The sequence below is a fragment of the Psammomys obesus genome, unplaced genomic scaffold (assembly GCF_907164565.1).
Source record: "Psammomys obesus unplaced genomic scaffold, mPsaObe1.curated_primary_1811, whole genome shotgun sequence".
NCBI classification, from domain to species: domain Eukaryota; kingdom Metazoa; phylum Chordata; class Mammalia; order Rodentia; family Muridae; genus Psammomys; species Psammomys obesus.
In genome coordinates this window covers 1,679,644-1,694,763 of record NW_026590656.1, presented here as the reverse complement: position 1 = coordinate 1,694,763, position 15,120 = coordinate 1,679,644, and the positions used below count along the sequence as shown (strand labels likewise).

The following is a 15,120-nucleotide window of genomic DNA, read 5'->3' as shown; positions in this document are numbered from 1 at the left end:
TCATGAAATTTGCAGGTTAATGGTGGGACCTGGATAGGATCATCCTGAGTGAGCTGTCCCAGAAGCAGAAAGACACACATGGTATATACTCACTCATATAGACATGTAATATAGGATAAACCTACTAAAATCTGTATATCTAAAGAAACTAATCAAGAGAGAAGACCCTGACTAAAATGCTCAATTCCCATCCTGAAAGGCAAAGAGGAAGGACATCAGAAGAAGAAAACAGGAAACAAGCTAGAAACCCACCACGGAGGGCCTCTGAAATGCTCTGCCCTGCAGACTATCAAAGCAGCTGCTGGGACTTATGGGCAACCTTTGGGCAGAGTGCAGGAAATCTTATGTAAGAAGTGGGAAATAGTAAGATCTGGAGACTACAGGAACTCCACAAGGAGAGCAACAGAACCAGAAATTTGAGCACAGGAGTCTTCCCAGAGTCTCATACTCTAACCAAGTACCAGGCATGGAGATAACCTGGAACCCCTGCACCGATGTAGCCCATGGCAGTTCAGTGTCCAAGTGGGTTACATAGTAATGGGAAGAGTGACTGTCTCTGACATAATCTGATTAGCCTGCTCTTTGATCACCTTCCCCTGAGCGGGGGAGCAGCCTTACCAGGCCACAGAAGAAGACAATGCAGCCACTCCTGATGAGATCTGATAGACTAAAATCAGAAGGAAGGAGAGGAGGGCCTCCCCTATCAGTGGACTTGGGGAGGGGCATGTCTGAAGAAGGAAGTGAGAGGGTTGGATAGGGAGGGGAGGAGGGAGGGGCTTATGGAGGGATACAAAGTGAATAAAGTGTGATTAATAAAAAAATGAAAAAACAAAACAAAACAAAACAAAAAAACCCCAATAACTTTCAATCAAACCTGGTAGGATTTCACAAACTACTTGACCAGTGACATCTCATAAATACTAATAGGTTTTTAAATTATATCAAAGACAAAAAGTATTTTCAACTTTATGATTCTAATTAGGTCAAAATTAAAAAGAACTATTCTTTTTTATTGTTCAATTAAATGGATTCATTTTTCCAGATAAATGGTTAAATTTTATGTGAAAAAAGAGTAAGAATTAGAAAACTATTATGTAAAATATTTATATATAAGAATTTAATTTATACTTAAACTCAAGTAAAATACATAAACATAAAAGGAACATAGCATATGTATACTTCAGCAAGATTTTGTAGCTTCATTTCCACAAAGCACTCATTAACATCTATAATAATAAACTATTTAAGAACATTTAAAATATATTATATTGATTAAATTATATTCTAAAAATTCATACATATGCAAATATTTATTTATGATGTACTTGTTTTAAATTCATTCTGAAGTATTGAGTACATTAGGCAGAGTGCAGTTAATTAAAGACCCTATTTTGTTCCAGTCATTGTGCTCCCAACCCACCATGGATTATGGCATTTTCTTGATCCCTTTGCTTGATTGGAGAATTAGTTATTAATATACCTTCTTGTGGTTTATAAAGGAATTAGACATTGATTGAAAAAAAAAAAAAACAGGTAAGAATTGATGAAAAGTAGCCAGAGAGGTTACAACAAACTATTCAAGATTTGTAATTTGAGGTTAGTGAAGGGAAAAAGGAAGACAGGGGCAGAGCCAAGAAACAGTCTGGACTGAACATTAAATATGTGAAGACATGTGAATCCCTTAACAGAATACAGTACCATATGCATTAACTACACTTCCAAGAGAAACAACTTAAAGGAAGGAGTTGTTTGTTATGCCTATTTTGAAAGGTATTTTTGTAAGTTTATGTGTCTGTTTGTGCCTACATGAGATTATGTGTACCATATCTATGCTTCTGCCTGTGGAGACATAAGTTATGAGTTTCCAATTTTGGGTGTTGGGAATAGATTTTGGGTCTTCTGGAGGGAGAACACTTTTTTATATATATATTTTTATTTTTTATATTAATCACAGGTTATTTACTTTGTATCCCAGCCATAACCCCTTCCCTAATTTCCTCCCAATCTCACCCTCCCTCCCTCATCTCCCTGATCCTCTCCAAGTCCACTGATAGGGGAGGTCCTCCTCCCCTTCCATCTGACTCTAGTTTAACAGGTTTCATCAAGACTGGCTGCAATGTCCTCCTCTGTGGCCTAGCAAAGCTACTCCTCCTTCGGGGGGGTGGGGTGGTCAAAGAGCCAGCCACTGAGTTCATGTGTGTGAAGGAGAACACTTTTAAAGTGCTCAGCCACCTCTATATTTTTCTTGGTTACAGATATTTCTGTCCCTGGTTGCTTACTTTCTTCCCCATTGACCCACTTCTGCTAACCTGCTCCCTCTAATACAACTCCACAGACTCTCAACAGTCTGTTCAAATTTTGAATCAATCAATGGATTAAACTATGCATGGGTTAATGCCTTGTTGATCTAATTACTTCTAGCAATAGCCTTTGAACACACCAAAGGGTGTGTTTTCCTTATTTTTTAGGATTTCTACCCAACCATGTTAACAGTAAAGATTAAGCAATGCACCGAGGAGTTCCCTCATGAATGCTCCTGAATTATAGTAATTTGCATTATTTGCATTGCCTTGAGAGTGACCATGTCATGGAAATTCCCAAAGTAAAATGTGGGAACATTCAAGAGGTCAGAAAATATAAGTTGAAATTACAGCGAGGACATGTTTAAAAACTGCTTTTTTTTTTGTGACATAGAATTTGAATCACCTTTTTTATACGTTCAAATATTACAATGAAAAACTCTTCTATATAATTGTTGGCTGCTGTATTATTTTCATATATTTCTAAACAGTTGCCAAGGCTTAAAAATTTAGTTGTTGTGTAGATTATATTTCAAAATAATTGGACTGGACTTGAGAACTAATCTTCACTCTTTAACCAATAAACATAAAAATCATAACCATATTACCAACCTCAAATTGTTTGTTAGAGTAGAGTAAAAGCCAAGCCCACAAAAGCAGTTATCTATCCCAGGAAATAAGAGCCAAGTTATAACAACGTAAGAAAAACATACTTGCATATAAAATTAAAATTTTCAACCTTATAAAAACTTACCAAGATTTTCTCACAAAATTATGAACTAGAATGTAGTTTTTTTTTTTTTTCACTGCATTTTTTTCATGGAGATTCAGGTTCATTTAAAATCAATGCATTTCCTTTCCTTTTCTTTCTTTCTTTCTTTCTTTCTTTCTTTCTTTCTTTCTTTCTTTCTTTCTTTCTTTCTTTCTTTCTTTTTAAATATATTCTTCTCTCATATGTCCTGACTACAGTTTCCCCTCCCTCATCTCCTGTGAGTTCCTCCTTGTTACTTTCCCTTTCCCCAGATTCACTTCTACATTTCCCTTCATGAAATAGCAGGCATCCCAGGGATAGCAATCAAACATGGTGTAACAAATTACAATAAAACTCAATACATGCCATCAAATCAAGGCTGGATGAGGCACTCTGGTAGGGGAAAAAGGGATCCAAGAACAAGCAAAAGTGTCAGACACAGCACCCACTGTTAGGAGTCCCACAAGAATATGGAAGCAGTCTAAGTTTGTGTTGCTGTAAAACAAAACATACAAACAAAAACCTCCTAGATACTGAATCACTTATAAAGAACAGGATTTTACTGTTCATAGTTCTGAGGAGGGGAAACCCAGACCCAAGGGTCAGCAGATTTGATGTAAGTAGTTTCTACTTCCAAGATAATAATTTACCTTTGCTTTCTCGTGTGCTAAAAAGCAGAGGCCAAAAGTACCTTCACTATACGATAAAGAGTTAAATTCATAATTCTATGGGAACAGGTGGGTACTTTAGTATCTATTTGGAATGAACAGTTTAAGACTGGAGTGGAAGATATGGTGGATATGTTTGTGGCAAGATTGACTTAGAATGAAAACTTAATAAATTTGATGACAATTTTCTCAAGAATATTGATTTTATCATGTCAGTCTCTAACTTGGAAATACAGTATAGATTCAGGCAGTTATAAATGAGAGAAACATTAGTCCCTTCTTGAAATCAGACTTTGCCCAGTGAATTTATTTTTGGTGTACACAGATATATCACATGTCACTGAACTCTCCTTCTCAAAGCCATCCAGAAGGAGAGCTGAAAACCACAGCAAATGATTCTTTATCTGTGTTAGTCTAAGTTGCAGGTGAAGTCAGTAAATCATTTGCTGCGTGGATTTTAGCTACAATGGGAGAAACATTTTGCCTGAGAAAACTCAACAATTTGGTGCTCATATCTTTCACTTTAATATGGAGCTCTATGTAAATTCACTACTTTAAAAAGAAAAATAATCTGAGGTATATAAAATCCCTTTAGTGAGGATTTCATCAGCAACTAATTACCTCTCCAAATTCCAAGTCAGCTTAGACATAAAAATAAAAGTAGAGATATGTAGGAGCCAAAATACCTCTTTAATAAATGAGAGGTCAATACTGATGAGAAAAATATGTTCACAGGAAGCTGAACTTCTAACGACCATGTCCTCAAACCCATACAGTCAACAGCAATGGAGCCTGAAAGTCTAGCTCAGTGTTTCTCAACTTGTGGATTGCAATAGCTTTAGGGTATGAAAGAACTTTTCTCAGCGGTCACATATCAGATATTCTGCATTTTAGATATTTACTTGATTCATAACAGTAGCAAAATTTCAGCTGTTAAGTAGCAATGAAAATAATTTTATGATTGAGGCTCACCAAATCATGAGGGTAGCAGCATTAGGAAGATTTAGAACCACTGGTAGCTGAAAGTGTGCTCTCAGTAAACAGCTCAATTTCAAGGCATAAAGTCACTATGCTTTGTTCCTTTACTTTCTATTTTAAATTTTAATTAATGTTTTACAATTAATTCACTATATACCCTGATTGAAGCCCCCTGCCTCAACTCCTCCCAGTCCTACTGAAAGGTGGAATCCTCTGCCATCTGCCCATAGCTTATCAAGTCTCATCAGGACCACCTGGATCCTCTTCCTTTGTGGCCTAGCAAGGCCACATCAACAAGGGCAAGTGATCACAGAGTAGGCAATAAAGTTTATGACAGAGGCAGCCTCTGCTCCCCTTACTCAGGGAACTACATAGATACTGAGCTACCAATCAGCTACATCAGAGCAGGGGATCTAGGTCCTCTACATGCATGGTCCCTGGTTGTTACACCATGCCCTGCAGGACCACCTGGGCTGACACTTTTTATATTTCTTGGTCTCAGCCTACAGAATGGGAAAAAATCTTCACCACCCCTATATCCGAAAAGGGCTAATATAGAAAATATATTAATAACTCTAGAAATTAAAAAACAACAAATCAGGTAATTAAAAAATAAGGTACAGAGCTAAATAGAGGATTCTCTGTAGAGGAATATAGAATGACAGAGAAACACTTAAAGAAATGCTCAATGTCCTTAGTCATCAGAGAGAAGCAAGTCAAAACAACACTGAGATTTCACCCTACACCCAGCAAAATGGCTAAGATCAAAATCTGAAGTGACAACACATGCTGGAGAGATTGTGGAGAAAGGGTAACCCTCCTCAACTGCTGATGGGAATGTAAACTTGTACAAAACTTTGGAAATCAATCTGGTGCTTTCTCAGACAATTATGAATAGTGCTTCCTCAAGTTCCAGCTAATATTGCATAGAAATAAATACAAAGTATACTCAAGCATGCAACAAGGAAATTTGTTCAACCACGTTAGTAGCAGCTTCATTCATAATAGCCACAACCTGAAAGCAACCCAGATGTCCCTCAACAGAGGAACAGATACAGAAATTGTGGTACATTTACACAATGGAATACTACTAAGCAATTAAAAAAAAAAGGAAATCATGAAATTTGCAGACAAATGGTGGAATCTAGAAAAGCTCCACTCTGTGACTCCTGTAGACGAGTCCTTCTCTGATTGGCTCTTGGTCTGCTCCTCAAACAGACCTCAATTCTAATCAAGGCCCTCGCTCTCTCCAAACTAGACTTCCCTACATTGCTTGGGATTAAGGTTGAGTCCTAAGGGTGTGTCAGCATTTCAGCCAGGAGGCTTTTCAGGGGTGTCTTCTTTCCAGCCCCAGCAGGCAGCCCATGAAGATCTCTGGGTGTGACACCCCCCCCCATTGCCAGAGCTGCCAGGTTGCAGGCCTGAAATTCCTCTACAACTGCCTCCCTCCAACAATCCTTGTTGCTTTTTACCAAGGAAGACTCAAGAGCCACCTGCTTGGGGGAAATCCCACTAGCTCAGAGAGACAGGGAAAGCACCCAGCTGACTTTGTACTCAACTGAGGACACAGAAGTAGCGAACCCTCCTGCCACACCCTTCTCCAGGCTGTCCTAAGGACCCTCTGATTCGATCTCTCTCCTTCCTGGCATCTCTTTTAGCCTAGTGGAAACACTGTTCTGGGTTTCAGCCTTCCAGCACAGACTATCACCCACTCTCCTAAAGTGTGGAAAAATCCACCTGAAGATGCATGCCTTCACGCCACCTTCCCCTCGAACATCAGTAACCTCAGCAAATGTCCATTTCAGGATCTAGGCCTTCCCATCTGTCTGTTTCAGGAACTCACTGTCCTCTTTCAGCCAGGTGGATGAGCTCTTCCTGCACCAGGACATGGCGGTTGTGGAGCTGGCTGTGGTGTTGGTCTTGTGTGTGCATTCGAGCGGGGGCTGTGGGTGGTATCAACATTCCGGGTGGGACCATGGCTGCGGGTTGCCCTCTTTCTGCCTCCTTCCTTCCTTGAGTAGAGGCTTTCATGGGGAATCTTCTCTCACTGGGGATGGGCTCCTTTGCAATTTGATGGAACCCTTAGGCTCTGCTCACCTGTGGAAATACAGGCAAAAGCTGCTGCCTGGTTCACAATCAGGAAATTTCAACTTAAAAACCAAAACAAAACAAAATAAAACAAAACAAAACAAACAAACAAAAAAAAAAAACCCACAATGGTCTGTATTTGTGGGAGTTCTTACTCCTCGTTTCTGTTTATTTAGAATCTCAGTTGTAGGTACACCAAACTTCTGACACTCCTTTCTCCCATACCATACAGCAATGTTCCCTCAGGCAAGGAACTACCCACAGGTGGCAGCTCCCAGTGCCCTCCCCGGTGCCCCTCCCCACCCCACTTTGAGTGCAGTCTCAGCCCAGCTCTGCATCCAACACGAGGCCAGAGAGGGCATTAGTTCAGGTCCTCCGTGGATGGATGAGCTCGCCGAATCTGGTCAATCTTCCCTTTATGCTCAGAGTCCAGGAAGATCCTCATCAGCGCCTCCCTCAGCTGGCTGGTCTCTGCCCAAGATCTCTGGGCATGCCTGGCAAGTTTCTGCTGCATCCTGGGCAGTATGACCGGGGCGGTGAAGAGCTGTTGATGAGGAAGCCCAGGGCTTGGAGAGGATCCATGGATCTGGGGTGGTGGCCAGTGGCTGGGGCTGCGGCTCCTGAGGTCAGAGTCCAAAGTGCTCATGCCTGGCGGGCCGCTGTCAACAACCAGCTGCCTGTCTGCAGAAAAGAGGTCCTTTCGAAGAAATTCTTCCAGCCGAGGTCCGCGTCTTCCCAGAGGGTCATCGGGAACCATAAATATGTCTCCCACAAACGTGTACTGAAGCAGTCTCCTGGCAACGATTTCTCTCCAGGACGCCGACTCAGTCACAAACTCTCTCAGGTTATCGTTGGTCACGATGATCCCCCCGGTCTTGTCTGCCAGGTGCAGTAGGAACCTGTCGTCATGAGAAGAGATTCTTTCTCGGGAGACCATCCGGGCAGGAGTCAGAGCCACTATGCCGAGCTCCTGGAGCTGGCCCAACAGGTGCTGTTCCGTGACGTGAGGATCCCGCCTCGTTCTCCACTGCGGGACAAACACGGTGATGTTTCTGTTGCCAAGCTTCCAGAAATACTCCACGGCGAGGGCTATGCCGCGGCAACTGAAGAACTTTTTCAGGCCGTGGGCCATGGCCACGTTGCTCCCGTCTATCACCACATGCTTCAGATCTGCTCTGCCGGGCTCATTTCTCAAGGCCAGACGGTATGGCCTCTTGAGGGCCTCTTGAAATCTCTGAACCCCTGTGACCGAGGCAGTGGGGTCCTCAGAGGATCCGCCCAATGCTGCCGATCTCATCCCTGAAGGAAACAGCCGGGGCTGCTGCAGGAGCGGCTCAGAAAGTGGGGGGCCCCTTGGCTTAGGCTCAGGGGAGCCCCCTGAGCGGGAATGCTTTCCTACTCGGGGAGGCTCCTTAGATTCTGCAAGCACAGGTTCCACTGGCTGTTGAAAACCCTTGTCAGGTGTTCCTTCCTGGGCCAATGGGAGAGCAGGTGGGGGTTGCTGCCCTTGCTGGGTTTCCTTCAGAGCCGGCAGCAACTCAGGTTCCAGGGGCTTTCCCTCCCGGCCCCCAGACCCATCACGTACCCTAGGTTCGTCTTCCAGGGCCTTCGCTTCCCTCACTCCCTCTCTCTCATGTCTCTGCAGCCTCAGTAACATCACAGCTAATTTCGCTTGCTGCAGGACGATCTCTTCTTGCACTACAGCTGCTTTTCCAAAGGCTGTTGAGATTCGTTCTTGCTGGGCAGATATTTGTCCAAGCTTCTTGGAGAGAAGGTAGATAAGGTTCGCTGCAGGTGCAAGCAGGCTGGTGATCATGAAGGTGATCAAGGCCCAAACAACTGCTGCCATGGCTTTCCCAAGGAACCCCTCTAGGCCTTCAGTTCCACCCCCTCTCCAAAATGGAGGTTCCTATGTGTTCTCCAGCAGGAGAGGGGTGAAAGAGATGCATCCTCTGCAGAGTATCCCAGGGAATTTCTCCTCCCCCGAGGCTCTCCCTTAGATGTCTGCTCTCCTCTGAGACCTTTCTGTCAGATGTCCTCTGCCTCCTGCAACCTGGGTGGGTTCTCTCCTTCCTGATCAGGTTGGGTTCCACTGCAAACACTTCTGGTCCCTTCTGACTCTAGGGATTCACCTGACTCTCTTCACCAGCACAGAACTGCACTCAGAAAATAAACAAAGGGTAGTGGGTTGCTGGAGGGAAGGGGGTGGGGTGGCGATCCAGCATTCAGCTCCACCTCACTGCACAGTGAGAATTCAACTGAGCTGCTCTGGAGTGCTGCACTCTCTTTAAGAAGTCTCCCTTTCCTGGTGGGCGGATCCTATCTCTGACTCTTGCTGACGAGTCCTTCTCTGATTGGCTCTTGTCTGCCCCTCCAGTAGACCTCACTTCCAATCAAGGCCCTCTCTCTTTCCAAACCTGAGTTCCCCTCATTGTTAGGGATTAAGGTGTGTCCTAAGGGTGTGTCAGCCTTTCAGCCAGGGGGATTTTCAGGTGTGTCAGTCTTCCAGCCCCAGCAGGCCGCCCATGAAGCTCTCTGGGTGTCACCCCTTGCTAGAGCAGCCAGGTAGCATGATTGAAATTCCTCTACAACCGCCTTCCTCCTCCAGCAAACAAACAGACCAAAAACAATAAAAAAACACAAAAACAAACAAACAAACATACCAGGCCAATTCTTTTTGCTTTTTGCCAAGTTGGACTCAAGTTCCATATGCTATTTATTGGATGATGATGCTGTAGGGTGTTCGAATTTTACAATGATTTGATCATTTTAGGTGAGCAGTACATCTAGTCCTGCCCCTATCTGATTTGGTGAGCTATGATTTTCTGGACTGGTTGTTGGGCAATGTTATCTTATACTGCATATCTGGACATTCCTCTGCATCAGGGTGGAGAACTTTGGTATTCCTTTGCAACAGTGTAGGTCTTTTCCTAATTCACCTGCTTTTCCTTTTGTCCTTCTGCTTTCTGGAAAAGTACTGATTGAAGTTATTTTATTATGGGGTACAGATTTCATAAAGAGCCCTGTAGAGCCAACTTGTTGCTTTCATTTATCTGTATTTTAAAATATGTTTATGTCACGTATTGTGTATGTCATGTGTACGGCGTTGTTGGGGCATGCACATATGAATAAGCTGCCCATCAGGACAGAAAAGGATAATCAAATCATGAGACAGACAGTGATGCTGGAAATTGATCTTGGGTCCTCCATGAGGGCAGCAGACATTCAACTGCTAACTCATTGTCTTTCTCCAACTTTTCTAAGTTTCTTTCCACTTCTGTTTCAAAATCATTGCTAAAACCCCACAGAAACCCCCATTTTTTTTCCAGGAGCTCATTTTGAGATAATTATAATTCCCATGAACTAGTCTCATTATAATAGTTTTAAATAAATTTTAATAAAGTATAAATAGTCCATCATTCATTATTTTGACACATATTAAATGAAGGTATTCCTGCTATATGATACATTTCTTCATTATTTACAGTTGCTTTGATAGCATCAAAGGTGGTAATACTTCAGAATAAAATAGACAGCTGCACCCCACTGTCTGGAATCACTTCAGTGGTATCTAGAACAACCAAGTATTTGTTCAAAAAGGCATGTACTGAAGGCAGTTATTTTGATCCGTGGATAGTGGATACAGAGTCAGGAGTGGTGAGAGGATGAAATGATCCTTACATTAGATATAAAATGCATGACTGATTTGCATGGATATCTCAGAATGAAAGAAAAAATGGTAAGTAGCTTCAAGTAGCTATTTCAATACAATAACAACACACACACAGACATACACACAGGAACACACAGACACAACCACACACATATACACAGACACACACATGAGTCTATGAAGTCACAGTTCCTCACCAGGAACTCACATAACAGTTATAGCTAATCCAAAACTATTTAGAAAACAAAAAAAATGTCATGGGTTTATCTGTATTCTCTGTTTATGCCACTCAGGCACAATATTCCTCCGCAACAGTTTTGATGTGTTTTTTCAGAGGCTTTCTCGTTGTCTGTATAGTAACTGCAGGAAGTCCTTTTAAGATCTAAAATTGTGAGAGGAGAAAGGGTCTTAACTCACATACAGGTTTATATGAGATGGTATGGTTGGAGACAGTTGAGTCTCACACCCACAAAGCAATTAGAAGTATTCTATCTTCAAATAATGAGTAAATAATTACTCCAAGGTGAATTACAGATTTGAAAAAGCATTTCAAGATTCACAAAATTGGATTTTATTTTTAGTTGGATGTATTTATAAGTGCTTGGTACCTTTTAATAGAAGTCCATTAATAAAAAAATATGGGAATCCTTTTCCTAAAAAAACCACATTTACTCAGCCCAAGTTTCCTGATTATTCAGTCATCATTGATTTTATGAATTAAACCCCTGATATCACTAATGGAGCTACTTTATGAATTTGCTGTTAGCACAAGGTGTAATAATTGATAAAGTAAAATTATGTAAAATCCATCATTAATTTTTGTTTAAATGCCTTTATCAACTATCAACTGCCTAAATATAATTGTACAAATATTCCTGTAAGATACTACTATTCTACTGCTGTAAGACTTACCATGATAAATTTGTTTGAAAACATAATTTGGTAGTAAAATAAGAACTGGTTCCAAAATCTTATGAAAATTAAATTATATTGTAAAACCTAATTGGTCTCAACAAAGCCTTCATTGGAATATTTGTCTGTTTTGTTGGGTGTCTTATAACTCTACCTCCCTTCCAACTATTATCCAACCTAATCCCTTCCAACTCCCAAACAGTAGGTAGTAGAGAAAGAATGATAAATGGGAAAAGGCTATAGATTTCTATGAACTATTTCCTGCTGTTTGTGCAGCTCTTATGCTATTTCCAGGTTTCCTGGGACAAGTCCAATCTTTATCTTCAGGATATACAGCAATGCAGCAAACCAGCAAGTCAGCAGTAGCAAATGCAACAGTAAATGCAGCAGCAAATGCAGCAGCAGGATGAACCTTAGCAGGACGGTGAGCAGAAGCTGCCTTCTCTGTCCGGGAGTGCCCTCTGGCATGCAGACAATGGTTTCTTATCTGCTGTGAATTTCTTACCTGCTACATTTTACAGTTTGAGCACAACAGAGCATTCATACTGTAATGAAGATGACACCATGTTCATAAATTCTGGCCCTATAACACATGCTTCTAGTTGCAATATGTCACATACAGGCATTCTAAGAGAAAACATCACTTAAGACATGTTTCTATACATATTATTTTATTTAAAACTTGTAGCAGCATGCTCCCCTTTAAGTTTATGAGTATTCATAGTAGTGGCAGGTTTTGGGGAGAAAAGATCTTATTTTACAAATGGGAACTTGAAGGTTAGGCTAATTCTGTTGTTTCCTTGTCTACAGACAGTATTTACTGATTATTGAATATTGTGTTTAACTATGTTGCACTGTAAGAAAGAAAAGAGCCTTCCACCTGAGCATATATGCATTCAATTCTTGAGACTCACATGGTCGAGAGAATTGATAACACAAATTGTCCTCTGACCACAAGAACATACGTATCCATACACATAGTAATTAAAAAGAATGATTCGTTGAAGATATTAATGCAATAAATAAATAAATAAATCCATTTAAATTCATGTAATTAGCAAGTAAAATAATCTTGTTGTAAAAAGGGATTCTTCTCATATTGTAAGTGGCGATTAATATTTACAACTGATACATCTTTTAGTAATGCTGCTGTTAGTCCTAAACAGCTGTATAACCAAATCACCACACAGAGACTGGGTTTATTTAGTTAACCTAGAACACAGTGCTGGGCAATAGTACTCCATCCTAAACCTCCAAGCCCTCATTGTTTCCTAACATTTAGATTTCCCACATGATATTTGCTTTTACAAATCTTACATCCAGTTCATTCTCCATGTAGTTCCAAGACCTCTTTCCCAGCCTTGCTCTCCCAGCTCTCTCCTGCCCTTGTCTCCTCCTCTGTCACCCACACCTTCCTATCCTCTAGATTCTCCCTCTCTTCCTGTTCCTTTCCATCACTCAACATTGTGGCTGGTCGCTTTATTTTTGCATTTTTTTTCATACAGATTTATTTATTTGTGTGTATGTGTCTATTTTGGCATGTTTACACAAATTTGAGACAGGTGATGCTTAGAATAAGTGTCACAATGCAATGTCCAGATTGAAACCAGAGAGTGGGGGAGAGAAATAAGCATTTGAATGAACAAGAGTAAGGTGCATACATTTCAAAAGAACATTATACCAACATTCTCATAAGTATATATGTGGGATTTCCATTCATCCTTGTGCAGGGCCATGCTAATCTTCTCTGTATCGTTCCAGTTTTAGTATATGTGCTGTCAAAGCAAAAACGGGATTTCCCTTCATTTTGTCAGAAGGAACTGTATGTATGTGTGTGTATGAGCGAACATGTTTTTGTGTATGTGTGTGTGTGTGTGTGTGTGTGTGCACTTGTGTTTGTGAGTATCTGAGTGTGCATGTATGTAAGGCAGGGGTTGATCTTAAGTGTCTTTCTTGGTTGCTCTCCTACTGGTTTTATGAGACAGGATTTCTTAATTTATTTGGAATTCTAATTATGCTAGTCTTTGTGGATAGTGATTCCCATGGAGTTGTTGTATGCTAAGCCAGTGAAGGGATTTCAATCTTTTTTTCCTCCACACTTGGCTCTTTCATGTGGATCCTGGGAATCAAACTCACATTTTTATTCTTGTGTACCAAGCCTTTGTCTAAAAGATTTGTGCCTCCAGTCCAAGTTATCAATTTTGGATAATAATAAAACTTTTAACTTTTAGTGGCTTGTTTTTCTGTTATCGTGTGAATAATTTGTAGTGAAATGGATATGTATTGAGGTAAAGTAAAAATATCTTCAAAAGGCATATGATAGATAGATAGATAGATAGATAGATAGATAGATAGATAGACAGACAGATACAGATAGAGATATATACATTTCTCAGCAAGTCTACTGTCAGGTGATTACCCATTGAGGGACCACCCAGGAATGAGGAAAACAACTGTGATTATTTGAATTGAAGCCAGGTACAGAGAGCTCTTGAAGGGTGGGGTGAACTGTTCTGAGGAACAAACAGCTGTAAACTATAGAGCAAAAGTGGTTTGGTTTTCAGGTATAAAAACCCTGTGCTTTGCATGTTCGGGGTCATCTCCTGCTTTTGGAGGGGTGACCCCATTGCGATTGGAATAAAACCTCTTGCTTTTGCATCGAGTTGTGGTCTGTGAGTGTTCCTGGGAAGGGCCCGATCCTGAGCTCCTGAGCAGTGAGACTCCAGGTCTTACATTTTGGTGTGTTGGCCGGGAATCGGTGTGCCCCTTCCTCAACCCTCACCAGACTGGACTCAGAGGTCGAGCTCAGAACAGGTTAGTTTGTTTTCTGGTATACCACTCTGTTTCTGTTTAGGAGCCTATCTGGACATTTTTGGTCATCTGATCAGTCATTGCAATAGACAGACATATCAGAATATCACTTGACTGGGAACTGGAGGACATTCCAGATCCCATCTGGGGAGGCTAGGTCTGGGATGGTCCTCCTCCCTTCTGTTTCTCATTGGAGATGGCTGCCTTGAGGCAGCCTCTTAATCAGAATTCTGTGGTAACACCTGTAAGGGCGTCCTTGTCTAATTGCCTGTCTTGTTCTCTTTGTCTCTATTGTTGTTGCTTCTTTGACTTTCTTGATGGACAACTTTATTATGGGACAGACTGTGACTACACCTTTGTCCCTCACCCTTGATCATTTCTTGGAGGTGAGATAGAGGGCACATAACCTTTCAGTTGAAGTTAAAAAGGGAAAATGGCAAACTTTCTGCTCTTTGGAATGGCCTACTTTTTAGGTTGGATGGCCACTGGAGGGCACCTTTCACCTTGGTAAGATCCTTGCTGTCAAGATTAAGACCCTCCAGACCCCAGGAGGCCACCCTGATCAGGTTCCCTATATTCTGACTTGGGAGGATCTAGTTTGTCACCCACCTCCTTGATTGCGCCCCTTTATTTTTCCCACAGGGACTTCCCCGACAGCCATTTGTGTGGTCAAGGAGGAGAAGAAGATACTTGCCACTCCAGATACAGATCTCCTTTTTGACCTTCCACTTCTTTATCCATCAGCTCTTCTCCCAACTAATCCCCCAGCAGGTCTGCAGCAGGGTGCCACCAGTCCCTCGGCACCACCACAGTCAACACCAAATTCTGAAAGCAAGAGTGCTGCCAGCAGTCCCTTGGCACCGCTGCAGTCTACATGAGATTCTGAAAGTGAAAGTGGTTCATCGGCGGGAATGCTGAGTTGCCAAGCAGCTCAGCCAG

General features: G+C 41.6%; 1 protein-coding gene and 1 non-coding gene across 2 annotated transcripts; both read right to left on the bottom strand.

The window, feature by feature from the left end:
• Positions 1 to 7,106: 7,106 nt before the first annotated feature.
• LOC129677475 (NEDD4-binding protein 1-like) lies at positions 7,107 to 8,634 on the bottom strand. Its single transcript, XM_055608090.1, is given in 2 exon segments — positions 7,107 to 7,151; positions 7,153 to 8,634. Coding segments are annotated over 2 exon segments (1,527 nt in total).
• A 4,418-nt stretch (positions 8,635 to 13,052) lies between these two features.
• On the bottom strand, positions 13,053 to 13,157 carry LOC129677477 (U6 spliceosomal RNA). The gene has a single exon (XR_008720204.1). It is a non-coding gene; the product is annotated as a U6 spliceosomal RNA (small nuclear RNA).
• Positions 13,158 to 15,120: the final 1,963 nt, after the last annotated feature.